The sequence below is a fragment of the Microcaecilia unicolor genome, chromosome 2 (assembly GCF_901765095.1).
Source record: "Microcaecilia unicolor chromosome 2, aMicUni1.1, whole genome shotgun sequence".
NCBI lineage: Eukaryota > Metazoa > Chordata > Amphibia > Gymnophiona > Siphonopidae > Microcaecilia > Microcaecilia unicolor.
This window is the reverse complement of record NC_044032.1, coordinates 497,930,569-497,950,927: the sequence shown is the minus strand read 5'-3', so window position 1 is coordinate 497,950,927 and position 20,359 is coordinate 497,930,569. Positions and strand designations below refer to the sequence as shown.

At 44.4% G+C, this 20,359-nt stretch overlaps 1 protein-coding gene across 1 annotated transcript in view; it reads right to left on the bottom strand.

The window, feature by feature from the left end:
• ABLIM2 (actin binding LIM protein family member 2) overlaps positions 1 to 20,359 on the bottom strand; it is a 309,478-nt gene that overhangs the window by 97,876 nt on the left and 191,243 nt on the right. Inside the window, 5 exon segments of the mRNA XM_030191153.1 lie at positions 942 to 1,000; positions 6,724 to 6,868; positions 11,031 to 11,090; positions 18,959 to 18,966; positions 20,151 to 20,204. Of these exon segments, the coding sequence (XP_030047013.1) occupies positions 942 to 1,000; positions 6,724 to 6,868; positions 11,031 to 11,090; positions 18,959 to 18,966; positions 20,151 to 20,204 (326 nt within the window).

The following is a 20,359-nucleotide window of genomic DNA, read 5'->3' as shown; positions in this document are numbered from 1 at the left end:
AAATCCACTCATTGAACCAATGCCCTCATTTAAACAGCCACAACGAAATCCATTTTGTGTGTATTCTTCTACTACACACACCTAAGCTCTCATTCATCAAAAGTTCTTCTATATTTAATTACAGTCTTAGCAGCATTCACAGTTACAATGCTTTTTTCAAATTTTTGAGCCTTCTTTGTTGTTAATTTATAGATGCATGCGTTGATGGTTAATTTATAAATGCATGGTTGATGGTCCTATATTTGGTGCCTAACAAATCGTCGCCGAAAAATACCCGCTTAAACGGTAATCTATAAACTGCGCCTAAAGTTTGGCATGGTTTATAGAATAAACGCTAAGCAGACAAGTCGTTCATAAATTTAGGTGCTGTCATTTGCACCAAAGAAAACATGATGCAAATGCCCATGTCTAAATTATGCATGGAGCACCATTCTGTAATTACACACGTTAACTCAAAATCACACCCCCAATCTGCCCTGAAACGCACAAGACCCTCCCATTTCTGTGCCCTCTTTCACAGACCGTGCGTATATTATACGAATGGATCCCGCAGCCTAAACTTACACACATTAATCCAAATTAAATCTAATTAGTGGCAATAATTACTTGTTAAAAAGCCAATTATTGGTATTAATTGGCTCATTATTCTATTAAATTGCACATGCAAATTTTATTACATTTGTACCCTGTGCTTTCCCACTCATGGCAGGCTCAATGTGGCTTACATAGGGCAATGGAGGGTTAAGTGACTTGCCCAGAGTCACAAGGAGCTGCCTGTGTCTGAAGTGGGAATTGAACTCAGTTCCTCAGGACCAAAGTCCACCACCCTAACCACTAGGCCACTCCTCCACTCCCAAATTGGGAACACACCTAAATTTGCATGTACAGTTATTGGCAACCTTTACAGAATCAGGGGGAATATATATCAGAAAAGCACCTACCCTATTTAAGCCATTTTTGCCATATCCAGGAAGAGAAGCGGATTTTGAATATGGGAATCCTAAAACAGAGAGTGAGAGAGGGAGAAAGAGAGAGAACTGCTTAAGTAATGCAGGACAGCATGGGGGTAATTCTATAATGCGGGTGAGAACATTTATGTACCTATGATACATGGAAATGTTTAAATCAGTGGTTCTCAACCAGAGTGTCAGGGACACACTGGTGTGTTACCAAAAATTTGACAGACAGCATGCTTGTGTTTTTCTTAAAAATTATGTGTGCTGCAGGTTGGGGAGAGCTGAGAACCAGGAAGGTGGGTACGTGAAATCTCCATAACTGGTCCCTTCTGTCATTAGCCTCAAATGAAAATGTTGCAGCTCACCTCTCATCTGTATTTCCCTTACATCATTATTAGCTACAATTAAATGATACATAGGATTTTTTCCTTTGTTCAGTTGAAAACTGTAGTGTTTAGTATGTCACACATGTGAATATTGTCTGTTAGGTGTGTCACAACAGAAGAAAAATTGAGAACCACTGTATATGTGCAAACATGCACATGTAAATACCAAAACTCCACTTTTGCACCATTCTGTAAATTAATACATGCATAGCTAACATAGCAGGCAATTGCAAGGGGGCATTCGCTTGAGTGGAACCTCAACAACCAGAATTGGATACAATGTTGGAAAACAAATTAAAGCCGAAACTTAGTGGAAGTGGTGTATCTACCCTCGTTGCCACCCGGGGCGGAGCACTTCTCCCTCTGGGTGGAGCACCCCCTCCTCTGAACAAGGGGGTAAACTGAGCACTTGCATGGCTGCTGACTCTGCTGGTCCTCCGCCCCTCTGACATCAACTTCCTGTTCCAGAGCGGGGGACAGGCAGAGCCGGCAGCCCGTGAATACTCAGGGCTCCCCCTAGCAGCCTGCACCCGGGGCAGACCACACCCATCGCCCCACTCTTAGTACGGTAGAACTTATTGGTCCCTTTACTAAGCTGTGGTGAAAAGTGGCCTGAATATGCCCTTATGCAGATCCTTCCTGTGCATTAAGGTCATTTTTATGGAAAGTGGCCGATTTTTCATTTTCCAAATTAATGGCCATGCGAAGTATGGAAGAAGGATGGAGCCCCATGTAACAAAAACTAGAACAGAACAGCAGGGCAATAAAATACAAGAACCAGTCCAATAAAGCGTTTAATATCAGTTCATCAATGAATGTCTGTGGGACCAATGGAATGACTCATAGGACTCAACACAGCCGTGTTTCGGCAATCAGTGTCACATGAGTTATTCCGTTGGTGCCACAGACACTCACCGATGAACTGATATTAAATGTTGCGCTAATGCTGTCATTAGTTTGTGGCCATTAGCAAAAATTGGAGCATGAGCCCTTATCGCCACCTATTTTGTTGTCATGTCCCCTACCTCAATGCAAGCGGTGTCCTCGGGCTGCGTGGGGTCCCGTCGACACGCACACTTGACTGGCACTGCCTGAGCCATGTGTGTGTAGCCCTCTCTGGGTTTGTTCAGAGAGCGGTGGTTGAAGGCTCCTTAATTGCTTTGCTTCCATGCACCTGTTCCTGCTCTCTCTTTCTGCCTGACTTCCAGGCTCCTTGATTGCTTTGCTTCCACTCACCTGGGTCTGCTCTTCCTCTGTCTGGCTTCCCTTGCGTCTCTCCTATTGGTCTTCCAGCTCCTCCTTCCCCTGCTCTTGTCCTATGGCTGTGCCCCTTCTCCCTGCTGATGTCAGACACCAGCACTTTATCAGCTGAGCTCTCCCTGGACTCCTTGCTTCGGCTTCTACTTTGGTAGGTGTTTCTAACTCTGTAGTCTGCTTATCTACTGGTCCCTTGTTGCTGACTTTGCCTGTACCTGGATTACTGTCTTGCCTGCCTACTGACTTTCGCCTGCACCTGGATTACTCTCTTGCCTGCCGTCTGCCTACTGACTTGCCTGTACCTGGATTACTTTCTTGCCTGCCGCCTGCCTACTGACTGCCGCTTGTATCTGGATTACTCTCTTGACCTGCTGCCTGCCTGGCCGATACATTCATCACCCCCGCTTCCAGCGCCGTCCCGTAAGTCCTGCAGGCCGCCTGCATCTAGGGGCTCAACCTCTGGGGAACGGCGGTCAACACAGGTGAAACCCGGGGTTGTCCAGCCGCCAAGCAGATCCTGGTCCGAGTACGGGCTCAGCAGCGCTCTACTTGGTACAAGAACTCACAAGTCTGACATTTGTAGGCAGTAAGGGCTCAAGCCCTAATCCAGTGCTAATGGGCTGTGTTAACTGATTCACGTGGTCAACCCCCCCTCAGAGAAGTTATCTCAACTGAGTCAGAAGTGGAATATGAAAGAGTACAGTGCTAAAGCACCACTCAATGCTGTATTCAAAATCTGTATGTGGATGCAGTGCAAATCACATCTATGCCACTCCCTCAAACTTGCTAAGGAGGAAAGTGACAGAAAATCTGCAGTCAGTCACCAACAGAAGGAAAGCACTCCATGGAAGGAAAAACGCCAGGTATAAAACAGTAGAGCAACAAAAAAAGGAACCTCTCGCAGATGGTGTCCAAAATGTCTTTATTAAAGTCTGCTAAAAGTAAGGGAGATCTGACACGGCTCGTATTTCGGCCCTACCGGCCTGTATCAGGCAGGGGCATAGCCAGACTTCGGTGGGAGGGGGGTCCAGAGCCCGAGGTGAGGGGGGCACATTTTAGCCCCCCCCCCGGCGCCGCCGATCCCCCCCCCCGCCGCCACCTTTGACCCCCCCCCCCTGCCGACGACCCTCTCAACTCCCCTCCCACTGCCAACCCTGCCCTGCCGCCGCCGTCGCCTACCTTTGCTGGCGGGGGACCCCAACCCCTGCCAGACGAGGTCCTTTTCTTCCTTCGTTCTGTTTCTGACTGACGTCCTGCACGTCAGACCCACAGAAACAGAACGAAGCCTTGCAGAGGGAGGGAGGGTTGGCGGCGGGGGGGGGGGGGGGGGGGGGGGGGTCGAGAGGGTCGTCGGCAGGGGGGTCCAGGGCCAAATCTACGGGGGCCCAGGCCCCTGTGGCCCCATGTAGCTACGCCACTGGTATCAGGGGTCTAGGAATGTGTCATACAATGTGTGTTCCTAGATTAGTCGTCAAACAGCAAAGTCTCCACTCAGTGATCTCTGGGACACAAATGCAGTCCAAATCGCTATATCTATGGGTCAGATCTCCCTTATTGTTTTAGCAAGAGGAGTTTGTATACGTCACTCTGGTAGTTGTAAGGACTCCACCTCTATAATAGTGTTTGTGCTGGTTTTTTTTAATGAAGACGTCAACAGTTTTGCTGACGTTCATACAGTTGTCTGCCAGTTAAAACCACAGTATAGCCCCTGAGGCAGCCCTTTTTGGGCGAAACACGGCCAGTGTCGGGCAATGCAAGGAGGTTGCTATTTGCACGAATAAAGTTTATATATCTATCACTGATCTACTATTATCATTTCCATCTTGGAATTTGCGGATCAATTGCCTTTCTGTTTTTTGGTACCTTAAAATTAGGCTCTTTGCATCTTTAGATATCATCAGAAGCAACCGTTATCAGCATATGCTGCTTGCGGCATGCTTCAAAGTCTTCCCTCTGAAGAAACGAAGTTGTGCCAGAGGAGGCAGGACAGGTCAGAGGAAGACTCCAGAACAGACCACAGGCAGCATATGTCAATCGCTGCCGGCAACATCTACAGAGGAAGACAGACAAATTTTATGATAGATGGGGGGATTGAGACACTGAGGGAAAAGACAAACCAGGCAGGTAAAGAGCAGAGGGAAAGATGCTTCTGGTTAGAGGAGAATAGCAGCAACAGCTGAGAAATCTATGGGGGGGGGGGGGGGGGGGAATGCCCCCGTTTGCCCCCCCTCCCTACACTCATAGGGGCCCTGGGCCCTGTGTGGCTGTCCCTGTTGCCCCTGCTTAAGGCCAGCCCTAAGTGTTTATATTGTTTTATGTAAACTGCTTCAATATTTTCTATTGTAAAGAGACACATAAATTTTTTTAAACTAAATAAATTCTCAGCAAAGTGTGATCAAATGTCAAGTCAGCACAGGAGCCAAACTCCAGTCTCTCAATCCTGGAGGCAGATTTTAAAGAGAAACACTGCAGCCCAATGAAATTGTGTATATGCTAGAAAGCTGCATGGGAACGGGGTCAGCGGGAATCCTGTGGTTACCGAAGGGATCCCCTCCAGGTCCATGGGGATCCCACGGGGATGGATGTAGGTCTGCGGGGATGGACCCAGGTCCTACAGAGTTCCCCCCCTCCCCCCTGAGCCTCAGAACACCCTCCCGCACATACCTCTATATACCCTGGTGGTCTAGTGGCCTCTTCGGGGCAGGAAAGATCCCCATTCTTTCCTGCCCCGCTGCTACTGATCCATTTGCCGCTGCTGCTTCATTAAATGATTGCCGAGACTTCAAGTGACGGCCTCGCAAGACTTCCTTGGGATCATTTCTGCTCCGAAGAGACCACTAGACAACCAGCGTGTAAAGAGGTACATGCAGGGAGGGCAAAAAACAATGAATTTTCATTTGTCATTTGGGTGTTTGCCTGCAGAAATTTAGAGGGAGAGATTGAGACAAGCATATGGGTAGTGGATGGGTGGACTGGATGGATGAATAGAGTCATTCATTTGTGGGTGGGTGGGTGGGTGGGAGGGAGGGAGGGGGCTGGAAAAAAGGTGGATAGGTGGATGGAGGGAGGGGGCTGGAATAAAGATTGGGAAGATCGGTGGGAGGGGGTTGTAAAAATGATGGATGGAGTGTAGGTGCAGGGAAGGAGGCTGGAAAAAAGAGTGGTAAGGGGGACGTATATGGAGAGGGGAAGGTAAAGGAGGCTCAGGGGATAGAAAGGGATGGGAGGGGAAGGAAACAGGAACATGTTGCTCATGGATGTTTGCTTTTTTTGAAAATGCACATCTTTTAAACTTTTGTATTTAGCAGTGTACAGAAGAAAATGCATTAATGCTACTTTTACCAGTATTTTCACTGCTTATAGAATCTGGATTTCTTGGGGGGGGGGGGGGGGGGGGGGGGGGGTCAAGGTGACTAAGTGGAGAGGTGCGATGTGGTGCGGTGGGGCTGGAGGAAATTACTTGTGGAGGGGGGCGGGTTAGATTCCTGCTGGGATGGATTAGAGTTCTGTCCCCATGCAACTCTCCAGTATACGCATGAATATATTATTTTCTACACTGTTATGGTCAGGGGCATAGCCAGACTTTGGCGAGAGGGTGGTCCAGAGCCCGAGGTGAGGGGCACATTTTAGCCCCCCCCCCTGGTGCCGCTGAACCCCCCCCACCATTGCCGACCCCCCCCCCCACCAACAATTTCACCCCCCTGCCGACGACCCTCTCGACCCCCCCCCCCCCCCCCCCCCCGCCGCCAGCCGAGGTCCTCTTCTTCCTTCGTTCTGTTTCTGAGTCTGACTCAGAAACAGAACGAAGGAAGAAAAGGACCTCAGCTGGCGGGGGTTGGGGTCCCCTGCCAGCAAAGGTAGGCGACGGCGGGTTGGCGGCAGGTCGAGAGGGTCATTGGCAGGGGGGTCCAGGGCCAAATGTGCGAAGGCCCAGGCCCCCATGGCCCCACGTAGCTACGCCCTGGTTATGGTGGCAGCTTTCACTAAAACAGCACATACAAAAACAAATGTGAGTAGGTCATAAATTTCCTTTTCAAGAAATGTGAAAATGGTGGCACTGACGAATGAATGCAGGAGTAAAGGGTCATCTCTCCCATCCATCTACAAGCAGTGTTTATACTCACGTGAGTAAATTGGCTCTGCTTGTGTCCTCTGGGCTGGTTCTCTGTGTGATCCAGGGCTGTAAGATAGTGACTGTGAGTCTAGATCTGTTGAGTTACAAGTGCCAGCTTCCATTTCTCCTTTAAGAATGAGCCAACTTGTCTTCACCTGAGCACAGCACAATTCAAACTTATTATTATCTGACCCTACAAATTCAACAACCCTGCACTCTGAAATTGGTACCACCAGATACACATACTTTCCATTTGACTAATTTCAACGGCATAGACACAGGGAACATTAATCACCTGCCATCAGGGCAAAAGGTTTCATTAGTCGTACTTTCTGCTATATTTCCTTATTGTTTTAATTAATTTTGTTTTCACCCATACCTTTCTTCATAAGTGAGTCCATTACTCATTTGCTTATAAAATTTCTAATCCACTTTATCCAAAATACAATGTTCAAAGCCAAGAACAAAAAACATCTTTGTAAACAAACATACACATATACACATTCAACTTAAAAATCAACAACCAGTAACCGTAATTAAAATCAAACAGTGAATAAACAAAGATTATAAAATGTTTATAGTCATTTATTTTTACTTATTTTAGATTTAGATCACACCTTTTTGGGTGGACAGAGGGTGTCTGAAACTAAGGAGAAATGGACCTTTGTAGTAACATAGGAAATGATGGCAAGGTAAGACCAAATGACACACCCAGTCTGCCTACTAAGGTGTAAGTGCCTCTCCATGCAGGTTACTCCGCTGTCTTCTTAGAGGGGCATAGAAGTCACTTCACAGTTGATTTGACATGAAGCATAACTGTGAGTGATACCTTTACCCAGCTAGTATCTATCCTCTTTCTTTATTGCAACAATTGTCCATGGGAAGGCTAGAGTGAAACCCTTTGGAATCCAGCACATATGCACCCAAAATCCTACCAGCAGGTGTCACTGGCACACTATGGTCATGGTTCCCTCCAGCCTCTTGATTGAGCCCAGGTCTTCCACTTGATAACATGGAACAGAATGGCTGAGCCTGGTGCTGCTGCATTTCCTTATCACACTTGGCAATCAGCTGTACTTGTAAATACACATTCGTGTTTATGATTTAACAGGATAAATTTCAATCTCAGTGCCAGGAGAAATCTATTGGATTCAATGGGACTCGCGGTAAGAAAATCTGCTTATGTGTGACAAAATGAGTACAAAGAGGAAGCTTTTATAGGGCCAGCTCAACCTATAGACCAGATGAGGCACTGGCTCAGGCGCAGTGATGCCCGATTACTACCGGGTTATCGCCGCACAAGCCATTTCCGGGGGTTTTTCTTTTCCCCCCCAGAAATGGCGCGCACTCAGGGCAAGACTACTGCCGGCAGCCACGTTGGGCCAGCGGTAGTCCCGGAAGAGTGAGCGGTAAGCCCGAATAGGGCTTACCAGCTCTCTGTAAAAGGGCCTTTAGTGTCTGGCCTAATGGATTCAATTCAAATCATTGGTCTTAAAAAAACTTGTGTACAATATAACTCATGTGTGCAAAAAAATTGTTTAATTGTCATTTTGAGTCTCCATTAATAATGTCCTTTAAATCATTTAAATACCATCTGTTTACAGAAAAAATAAGTTACGTGCTTGCTTGCTTGCTGAATATTTTTTCTGCAAACAGATGCAGACAGTATTCTGTAGTTAAGGGCTAGATTCTATATGGCACCTGAAAAATCCACGCAGAAAAAAAATTACACCTAGGCGTATTCTCTAAAGTTTGCCTAAATTTTATAAATAGACTTAAATTTCTGTGTAGTATATAGAATACGCCGAGTGGCTCGCCACACAACATTTTACTTGGTGTAAATCCCAACACTCAAATTAAGCAAAGATCAGGTGTATTCTAGAATAGCGCATAGGTTTTAGAAACATCCATGGCCACACCCCCTTTTCAACTATGCAACTTAGAATTTAGGTGCACCATGTTATAGAATACACTTAGCGAGTTGTATGCGTAAATCTCAATTAATGCCAATTAGTGCTAATATTTGATTGTTAACATCCAATTAATGGCTGATTAGCTAACCAATTAAGTTATGCGCATTGTTATAGGATATGCTTCGATTTCCACACAGATTTTCAGATGCAATATATAGAATCCAGGGGTAAGTGTGTTATTGGGAGCTCCATCCATGTATATGCCTCCTTGCATTTACACGTGGTACCTCAGATTCTATGTAGGTCACCCAAACGTGGGCACAGATCCCAGATCCTCATGCAAACTAGTTAATGAGCCATTAACAATCACTAATTGGCGTTAATTGGTGCTCATTTGGATTTACGGGCGGATCTGCCCTGCGCACAATTCTATAAAATGAATGCCTAAATCTTATAGCATACAACTCAAAAGGGGGCATGGGGGGGCGGGTTCAGGGGCGTTCCAGAATTTAGGTGTGATGTTATAGAATTTAAATGCCAACTGCCGTTAGTTGCACCATTTATAGCAGGTTTCAGCAGGCATAAGTACTCGAGTCCAATGTCAGGTGTGAGAGCTGTACTAAACCATTATTCTGTAAAGGGCACTCCACACTGAATACTATCATAGCACAGATCTTCCAGATGCTTAAGTTTGGGCACCATTTACTGAATTCCCCCATGCCACTTACACGCCAGTGGCGTAGTTACGGGGAGCCTTGGGGGCCTGGGCCCCCCTAAACTGGACCTGGGACCCCTGGCTTGGCTGGCAGGGGTCCCCAACCCCCGCCAGCTGAAAGCCTTTCTCCTGTGCTGTTCTCTGCACATTGCCTGCCCTGCTTCCTGTCACGTCATGTGTATGCTCACTTTTAGTGTATCAGTGGCTTAAAGTGGTGCCGCTGCTGCCAGCAATGCAAGCATATTTAGTTCTCAGGCATGAACTGAGCAAGCACAAGGTTGGCATTTTTGAGATACCACCATCAGTTGCAAGAGTTTGAGCCATTGACAGTCATGGTTTAGATGACCAGGTGGGTTCCATATTTCTACAGCTAGCAGGGATTTGGGATGTGACAGTTTTTCTGTACATTTATGCCAGTGGCATAGCTACGAGTGGGCCTGGGTGGGAGTCAAACGGATGTAATGAGGTCATTTCCTATTCCTTCCCATGCTCAGAGAACAGCGGACAAAACAAAGCCACCTTACTGCTGAAAAAAATAACGGCAGCTCAGAGCACGAATTAGAGAGGATTTCTCATGATTCTTTCTTTAAAATATGCTGGTTTTTATATAATTTGGAAGCAGAAGAAAGTCCTTGTGAGCCCCTAAGTGCTAGTAGTGAGAAACAAATGTGTTCGAGTCAGAACCGAGCAGGAAAATCGCTGTGGGACTTGTTTCTTCTTTATGTTTCTTTGTGTTTTAGTTACACCACTTGTATATTCACCAATCATTGGTCTTTTTAAAGGCTTGATTTGGTTTGCTCACTCTTCAGCTGCATCTACAAGTGATCACCATATACAGACCCCTGAGGCAGGCATTGTTCGCCGAAACACGGTGCGTGTAGTCTTATTTATTATTAAAGAACAATTTTCCATCTCTCATCTCCTTGTTTTGCTTGGAAGTTTCTTTTTGATCATGCTACGCCTCTGTCTCCGCATTTCCCTTCATAGCGGATCCAGTTTCTCCACTTCTGTGGTTGTCTAATGATACTCTAAGGCCATAACCCACCCATTCTCCGTCCCCTTCTGCATTGGCCTGTCAATGATTACTAAGGCATAACCCCACCCATTCTACATCCCCTTCTGCATTGGCTTGTCAATGATTACTCTAAGGCAATAACCCCACCCATTCTCCGTCCCCTTCTGCATTGGCCTGTCAATGATACTCTAAGGCATAACCCCACCCATTCTCTGTCCCCTTCTGCATTGGCCTGTCAATGATTACTCTAGGCATAACCCCACCCATTCTCCAACCCTTTCTGCATTAGCTATTAACATGGAAATTACCATGCCACCAAATGGGGTAACTGTTGGTACATCTTACTTGCCACATTAACAGCTAATGCAGCATTGTGGCTAAGGAACAGACCCACAACTGCAGCAAGAAACATTAACAAACATATCAATGGGATCTCAGACAGAGATTCAGGAGCTCTCCCTGAAAGGCTGAGTGTAAGGTGTCACAAATCTGTTATAACTAGATGAGCGTTTATGATCGTAAACCTGAAGTTACTCTAGTAGGGACTGAAGACTGCTGCATCATATGTCTCCAGTGAAGCACAGTCAGACCATTATTCAGCTCATGATTAGCTGTATTAACATAAATCAGATCATGAAATAAATACGTAGAGATGAGAGGGTGTAACCAGAAACTGGTCTGTGGCATTACCTTCCTACTATCTGATCAAACTGTCCATCATCCCCTTCTGATCGCTCATCCCTGAAAATAAAGTTAATTGAAAGAGTTAAGAATTGAAACACTGCATAGGAGGATATCCAGACTGAAAATGTAAATGGAAAGCAAAATATGTGGAAAAGTAGAAGTTAAATTACTAGCGACACCAGTCCCTGAAGAAGCCACAGAACGGTGAATACGGTGACCCCATAGGACTAAGCTAAGTGTTGCTATTTATACTATTGGCGCTTTTCCACTACATGAATGGCTACAGTCACAATTAAAACTTTAATATATTTACAACTTTAAATTTTGTACTTTAAAAAATCAAAAGAAGATTCATAAAATAATCCATATGATAGAAACAAGTCAACGGTATACATTTATCGTTGTGAACCTGGGACGTTAGTCTGACAGGTTTCTGAGGGATTCGCTTAAAAAAAAAGAAAAAGATAAAAGAAAAATCATAGCTATTGAGCCACATTATTGCAGTGTCTTTTCTGTATTGTATTTGTTTACTTCACTGTAGACACTGCATACTGCAAATTGTTTATGTATAAAGAAGATAACCAACCCTGAGAAACAACAGAATTCACAAAACCAACCAACCAACCACCCAACCACCCAATTCACTATACTCCAGAAAGTACTAGCCAGCAAGAAAGCTGGACAGACATCCAATGGACATGTTCGCGATAATCTATGAACTAAAGTTGCTTCCAAATTTGTAACTGGGTGAAAAACTGAGCATTTCCTATTAGCTAATACACCCTCCAAAGAATCAGAGTTCAATCCAACCATTCTATTATAGCCATCATAGCCAATCATTTGTCTGAATTATGGGAAGAAGGGTGCCTAGGGAATCATTCCTGACTTTTTTTTTAACCAGATATTTGTTCAGGGCCCTTAGGTCTAGGATTGAATGAAGTCCCCCCATCTTTTTAGGCACAAGAAAGTACTTGGGAATAGAATCTCCTCCCTTCTTCCTCTGGTGGAACGGGTTTTAACTACATGGGTTTTGGGAAAAGAGTTCCTCTGTCTCAGCACTACCTGATGCTGAGTTTTGACACTCTTGGTGGGTAGTACAGAGGAGGTTGATGCCAACTGAGGGTGTAACCTCCCACACTACTGAAGAATCCACCAATTTGAGGTTACAAGGGGAAACCTATTTTTGGCAAAATTCAGTCTCCCTAGGACTGGCAGATCATCCGGATATGGGTACTTTTATTTTGGTTAAGCTTGCTGGAAACCAGTCAAAAGCTCATCGCTACATAGATGGTCAGCTGGCTAAGACTTCTGGGCACCACTGCTGCTGAGGATAGAAGCATGGGGCCCAGGACTGCGCTGGGGAGGCAAGTCGAGGGAATAAACTACACCTTTGAGAGTAGTAGGGACCCTTCTGAGTTCAACCCCAAAATCTCCAAGAAGTGGAGGCTGCAGAATGAGCAGGCTGAGGCAGGGAGCTCTGTACTGGTTGGTGCCAGCTCCAACACTGAATGGGAGGGTCTCCAGAATAGACTGGAGTGGTTATCAGAGCCGGTTACCGATGCCCTTCAATGCTTCGGCATCACGCCGAACTAAAATGCTCCCCAGCTCCTCCTGTAACATGACCTGGAGCCACTCCTTGAAGGTAGAAATCAGTAAAAGGGGGGCTGGCACCAGTGTGGTGACAGTCTGCGAAGATGTAGGAGGCGAATCAGAGGCAGGATCCCAGCTTTGGGGAGACTGGCACATTGGCCACAACTTTCAGAGTGGGGAGCAGACCTCATAGCACAGACGCTTCTTGGGTATTGGTGATGCTGGTGCTCCAAAGGTCCTGGCACCGTGCTTGATGAGGACATATGTTGGTGCTTCTTCGCCTTCGCTCCATGCACAGCGGAGTCCATAAGTGCTGACGATGCGGAATCCTCGTGAGCCCTCAGTATTGAGTCCAATGATGCTTGACCCAAATGGGCGCTACCGATGCTCAACATCAAGGCAGGGGGAGACCTCCTTATTTTGATGCATCCTCAGTGCCCGGTGTAGCTCCTGAAGCCATAGAGACTGATGCCCTTGATGCCAATGTCGATGGACTGGGACTTCGGTGTGCCAAAATGTTTCTCACGGAGGCCTTTCAACTCTTCTGTGTTCTCTTCTGCATTTGAGCATAAAATGAACACTTAGATGACTTATGGTCAGTCATAAGGATCAGTCAGAGACATGGTCCTACCATCTTAGCACTTCTTAAAACTCATTGGGAGGTGTCTGGGACATAAAAGGAAAAACAGTTAAAGTGAAATCAATAGTTCATTGGTTTAAGAATTGTTTTTTCTTTAAAAGAAAGACCCATCTAGAAGCTCAGGGGGCTGCGAGCTGTGGAAAAGACAATAAAATTATAAGAACTGAAAGAAAACACTAACAAAATAAAGAGGACAGAGAAAAATATAAAATAAAATTGGTCCCATGCTACTCACATGGGAAAAAAAATAGGAAGGCAAGAGACAAAAATCTCTGAGGAAAAAAAATGAAACAGAAGAAGGTGCGTCTTCACTATTTCACAGATGACGTGAAACTGCATGTCCCCTGTGAGTAGGGCAGGCAGGAAGGCACATGCACATGTATGGTCAGGTTTGCCAAAAGCTTCTAGAAGATGAAGAACGCTGAGTAGCGTCTGTACTGGGGCTCCATGGATGACATCACCCACATGTCACCCATTATGTCTTGCTATGTCTTGGAGAAAAAATTGTGATTGGTATATCTACTTGGAGCTTGTTTTATAAAGGTAATATATCAAAACACAGTTCTTACTATGAGATAAGCTTGTAAAATATACCAGTCAAATTATACTCAGAACAAATCCAGAACATCTCTCACACTTCTTCAATAATCTTTAAGTAAGAATTGGACTATCAGCAGAGAGGCTCACTTTAACTCTCCAGTATGATTCCAGATAAGCATTCCCCATACTGGGACACACTGAGGTTCATCATCCTAGTATCCTGTTTCCAGCAGAGGCCCAACCCAGGTCACAAGTGCCGGCAAGATCCCAGAACAGTAAAACAGATTTTATGTTGCTTATCCTAGAAATAAGCAATGGATTTTTCCAAGTTCACCTTAATAATGGCTTATGGACTTTTCTTTTAGGAAAGTATCCATACCTTTTTAAACCCTGCTCAACTGCTTTTACCACATCCTCTGGCAACAAATTCCAGAGTTTAATTACACATTGAGTGAAGAAATATTTTCTCCAGTTTGTTTTAAATGTACTAGTTAGTAGCCTTCATTGCATGCCCTCTAGTCCTAGTATTTTTGAAAAGAGCAAACGAATGATTCATGTCTACCCATTCGACTCCATTCAGCATTTTATAGATCATCTCTTCTCCAAGCTGAAGTGCCTCAACCGATTTTAGCATTTCCTGATAGGGAAGTCATCCCATTCCCTTTATCATTTTCGACAGCCCTTCTCTGTATCGTTTATAATTCTTCTATGAGGCTCATTTTTCAAAGCACATAGACTTACAAAGTTACACAGAGGGGCATTTTTTGATATAACGTCTAAATCCGATTTTGGACGTTTTGCTGAAAATGTCCAAAACTCAAGTGGCGAACATGGCCATTTTTGAACCTGAGAAATTTCAATCTTTTTCTTTTGAAAATGGCCATTTTCAAGATATTTTTTAGAACGTTTTGGATCAGGACTCCTATATATGGTGCCTAAACAAAATCTGCATGGAGCACATTTCCGCCTAAGTGTATCCTATAAAATTTCTGCGCAGTATACAGAACACATTTAGTTGTTGTTATAGTGCCTAAATCTACACACATCCATTTACACCAACGAAAATGTGCTGTAAATCAGGGCGTAGCAGACTTCGGAGGGAGGGGGCCCAGAGGCCCGAGGTGAGGGAGCACGTTTTAGCCCCCCCCCGGTGCCACCGACCACCCTCCTGCTCATGCCGAACACCCCCCGCCTCTGCCACCACCACCAACAACTTTGCCCCCCCCCCCACCGCTGACGACCCTCTAGACGACGACCCTCTAGACACCCCCCCTGAGACTCTTTCGACCCCCACTCCCGCCGCCAACCCTCCCCCGCCATCGCCTACCTTTGCTGGCGGGGGATCCCAACCCACGCCAGCCAAGGTACTCTTCTTCTTTCGTTCTGTTTCTGAGTCTGACGTCCACCAGCAAAGGTAGGTGACGGCGGGTTGGCAGTGGGAGGGGGGTCGAGAGGGTCAGCGGCAGGGGGGTCCAGGGCCAAATCTACAGGGTCCAGGCCCCCATTGCCCCATGTAGCTACATCCCTGGTACAAATCCTGCCAAGTAGATTTACGTGCACTGGACCACACCCCTGGTACAAATCCTGGCAAGTAGATTTACATGCACTGGACCATATTTTATAACAACGTGCGCAAATTTCAGAGCACCCACAGAATGCCCATTTCCCCTGCCATAACCACACCCCTTTTTGCCTCTGCGCTTTACAAGTTAGGTGCAGTTCATTACAGAATACTCTTTGGGTTGTGCATGTAAATTCCAATTATTGCCAATTAGTGCTCATTATTGTTTGTTAAGTGCTGTTAAAAATGCTGATTAGGTGTTAAGCCAATTAAGTAATGCGCATTATAGAATACACTTGGATTTCCACCCGGATCTATATAGAATCTGGCAGCTCTCTGCTTAGTGCATTTTTCTTTTATCATTTAAAAAAAAAAGTCCAAGGGAAAAACACACAAAACGAAGCCATCGGAATGTAGGAGGAGCCAGCATTCTTAGTAGACTGGTCATGCAGATATCCCAGCAGAGCAGAGGGCACTGCAGTGGACTCATGCTGGAAAATAATTTTTTTCTAGCACAGCGCTAACCCAGCAGTAATCGGTTAGTGCTGGGTTACTGTGGGAAGCCCTTAGTGGGTGGCAGTAAATGCTTCCCGCCACATGGCCACACGGTAAGAATGATCTTGCTGCATGGGTATTTTCGTGTTTTTTTTTTTAGCTGCTGCGGTAAAAAGGGACCTGGCGCACTGAAAAAATGAGCCCCTCCACTACTGCAGGGAACTTTTCCTGCAGCTTATTAAAAGGACCCCCCAAATTCTATAATATCATGAAATGTATTTCTGATGGTCACCCTCTTTAGGTATGCAATTGCGTTGTGTCTTGAATTCTTCCTTTCCATGCAAATACATTTATTCTTTTCACTTTGTTTATTTCAGATAAAGTCTCGGACTGAGATCTCTTTCCTGGATGGTGGCTTCCAATATGGAACCCAGCACTATATCTTTTATCAGCTAACAGAATTTCAGGGCCACTCTACTCATCTACAGTCATTAGAAGATGTGCTTCATTTTCCGAACACTTATCCAGCAGTCACTACCAGATGGGAGAAGGGACCCTCCCTTTTTGCCAGCTAGCAGTTCTCAATATTTCACCTCCTGTGCCTCTCCCAGTGTTTCCTTTGGAGCTTATAACGTTCATTTCTTTGTAAAAAAAAATGGGATGTTCATTTTATATCTAACAGAAATAACATGTTTTTGAATTGTTTTTGGCTGCAATTTTGACAATCTTTTTAAATCACAATTAAACAAAAAACCTCAGCTTTTTAAATTAAACAGGCTAGTCAGAGCTGTGTATCGGGCTTTACAAGGCCCAAACGTGGATCAAATAAGTAAGACAAATTGTTTAAAATGTTGACATTCCAAAGAGAATGTCTAGCTATAATTCATCTTGATACTATGGTCCTGGGAGAAAACTAAAAGATAATGGCAAAGAAAGCCAAAAAATTTCTCTTTCACCTAGGAGACAAGTTTGAGCAGATGAGGAAGAAGAATGGCTTTTCTGTTCCAGGAAGTACAGACTAAAGACAAAGCAGGACTAGAGAAATATGGGATTGAATCCTCACTGTGGCCTTCTTAAAGGAGGGTTATTTATATAGATGAAGGAGTTTTCTGTCTGTTTTTGCAAGTAAAGATACAAAAAGTGGATGCGGGACTTACCACGCAATAAGGCAATAATAACAAAATAATCCACAACAATGTCAAATTATGAAACAATGAAAAATATATAATGAAAAAGGAAGGAAAAGCCTCAAAGAAGCTTAATACCTCAACGAAGGTTTAGAGCAGCTAATGTGATCCCAATAGATCTTTGCTTCATCATAGGCAAAAACCTTCCAAAAATAACATTGTAACAATCAATAGAAAAATGTCATTATATGTCAAAAAAGTGCTAATAAGAAATGAAATTCACTTATTTCAGAAACAGAGGCTGAACACTTCAAATAGCTTCTGGTTACAAACATGCTCCCGGGGCCAGCAGTGGCCAGCGTTTCATTGAAAACTGCTTCAGGGTCCCAGAAGGCAAAAAATGCAATTTAAACAGAGAGCTACGAACAACCAACTGCACCAACCACTAGAGTACTCCAGGGACCTGCATGGGAGCACTGCTCTTCTGGACCTGAGTATAACATCTGAGGCTGGCATAGAGGCTGGTTTTGCAATTTCAACAATCTCTACAGAGATACTCCCATACTGAAGGCCTCTCTCTCTCTGCTGAAGAGATCCTGACCTGGGTACATAATTTATTGCACCTTTCCTCCGTTACGAAGAAATGCTCTAGTAGTGTGTCCAAACACCCCCCTCCCCCCAAAAAAAACCTCTATAATGCTCAATAGTTGCAGGCTGTGCCTCTTGAGTCACTGTGGAAGCACTGCAGGTGCAATCTTCCTTGTACCTGTGGTATTTTCCTCCAGCTGACAAAGAGCTCTGGTGGCTGCCACAGGCACTGCAGCACTGTCCCTTTTCCAGTGACGCTAACATACTCATGTCTAAACTCAACATGCTGAGCTCCCCAGACAAGCCTGAAAACTGCATGTAGCCTTCCCACTACCTCTATGAGACAGTTCTGTTTCAGCAGCAGCACAACTGGCCTGATAGAGGAAACCACTCTCTCTCTCTGTTTGGTTATATTTTGTTTTTGTACTTTTTAAAAACTGTTGCCTGATGCCAGTTGCTCCCAGGCAGGCACTCAAAGGTCCTCTCAGCCAAGAAGGTGGGGAAGGAGGAGAGCTGAGGCACAGAGAACCCCACTTCACTGAGGCAGAGCCCACAGAAGAAAAAAGGAAGAAGGGGACCCGGTCACCTAGGTGTAGCACCCCAGATCATTGGAAGGGACAGCCACCTTTGGTCCCACACCTGAGACCTCAAGCTCTTATTATTTTCTTTTATTTTTCCTAGACTAGATGGCCCTTACCAGGCCAAGACTGCACAGGATAGCTCGCCTACCATCTGCTGGAGACTGAGAAATACTGGCTGGCTAAGGAGTGCATATGATACTTATATACTGTTTTCAAGCCAGTCTCCATTTGCTGGCAGGAGTGCAAATAACCACTCATTTGGACAGGTCTGGTGGTAAAGTAAGGAAACCCTATTTTAGATAGAAATCAGAATGGTATGTCCAGATCAAGACATGTAAATTCCAATATTATTTTAGAAAAGGATTTGCCAAAGCAGAGTCTTCTAAAATAGATGCAGGAATGCATGCGTATTTGCCTGCCATTTAAGAAAGATACATGTTGAAAATCTGAATGGAGAAAACACAATAATTTACTCATTATCCCCAAATTCCATAAATGGTGCTTTAAACTGCATGTGCAAATTGGATGCATGTCCAATTTACACATGCAATTTAATTAATGAGCTAATTAGTGCTTCCAAAGTACGTCAGTGTCTAGTGAATCTGGACATTGTCCAAATATTGGTAGATCAAAAGGTGACGACCTTAACAGGTTGATGCTTTTATTTCAACATTTCTTATACAACTATAGGTTCTATTCTACTCTCTAGCTCCAGTTGTGCAAGAACTTGAAGGTATTGAAGTTATCCCAGTCATTTTTATACAATAATGCCATACAACTTCCATGGAATTTCAACACGGCTAACTTTAAGGGGTGGTACTTTAATATTTTCTGAGTATTTTCCTGCCTCGTTAGACAATATCATAAGAAATACAAAATACAATTGAAAATTAATAAACATACTAAGACAAAAAAAAAAAAAAAAGAAAAATTACAAATTAAAACAGCATGTAGAATAGCTATAAACAGCCTTACAGTTTTCACAGCCTACTTCAGAAAATGGAGCCTAATTTGAATAATCTTGCTCAAGATGACCATGAGGACAATATGCACATATCATGGTTTACATAGAAAGAAGCTTATAACTGCTAGGCTGTCTGTGTGGCCAGTCTACTAAGAATGCTGGTTTCCCCATACATTCAAATGGTTTGTTTTTGTGTGTTTTCCCCCTGAAAATGGTCCTAAAAGATAAATGCAGTATGGCTGATATTTAAAACTATTTAACCAGCCAGGAACAGCTCCTGGCTGGATAAATAGCTTTAAGCTGGCTAAGTAGTAATATTCATGTGAGATAGCTGGCTATCTTGGCTGAATATTACCGCTTAACAGCTAGCTCAGTCACCGGATATATTGCATGACATAGCCGGTTAGCGCCAATATTCATTGGCTAACCAGCTAAGTTTAGCGGCTGGAGAGACCCGTGTAAATAGCAGGTTTATCTTTGGCTGTTATAACTTAGCCAGTCAGCCGATGAATATGGCTTAACTGGCAAAAATACCCCTGGAAATTCAATGCTGTTTGCCGGATACGGCATCAAATTTCCTGGTTCGCCGCCAACCGCAGGAGGTGGTTGGGCTCCCTCCCACAGTCTTAATATTGGCCCTACTGAGCACAAAAAACATCTAAGAAATGGCCATTTTTGAAGCAAAAAGTTGGACATTTTTCTTCTGGATTTCTGGATCCTTTTTTGCAAAAACATTCAAAATGGATTTAGTCATCATATCGAAAATGTCCCTCCACATAGCCTTCAAAGTTTGGCGCTATTGGCAGTGACATATGTTGCCTATGCCTAAATAAAAGTTTGAATATAGTTGCTAAACTGCTTGAAAAAAAAACAATGTTCAAGGTAATGGTATATTTTAACATGAGTATTCCAGCATTGCTCTAATTTTCCTAGTGATAGCTTTGTAATGTTAACCTTTGAGTGGAGTGCTTTTTAGTAAAGGCATGCAGAGGAAGTACAGGAAGAAGAGAAAAGAGGACTGTACCATACTGTCTGTAGATAGGAGGTTTTCTATAGATGTTATCTTTTACTCCAGTTTCTGAGGTAGAGGAAAGAAAAAGAAAATATGTAAGAGTGAAGCAATCAATTTATCCTGCAAGCTTTATATTTGTTTTCTATAAAAACGTAAAATACTGAAGACATTCATCCCACCGGAAGTACCTGCTATTACATTTTAAAGCGATAGGGGCCGAT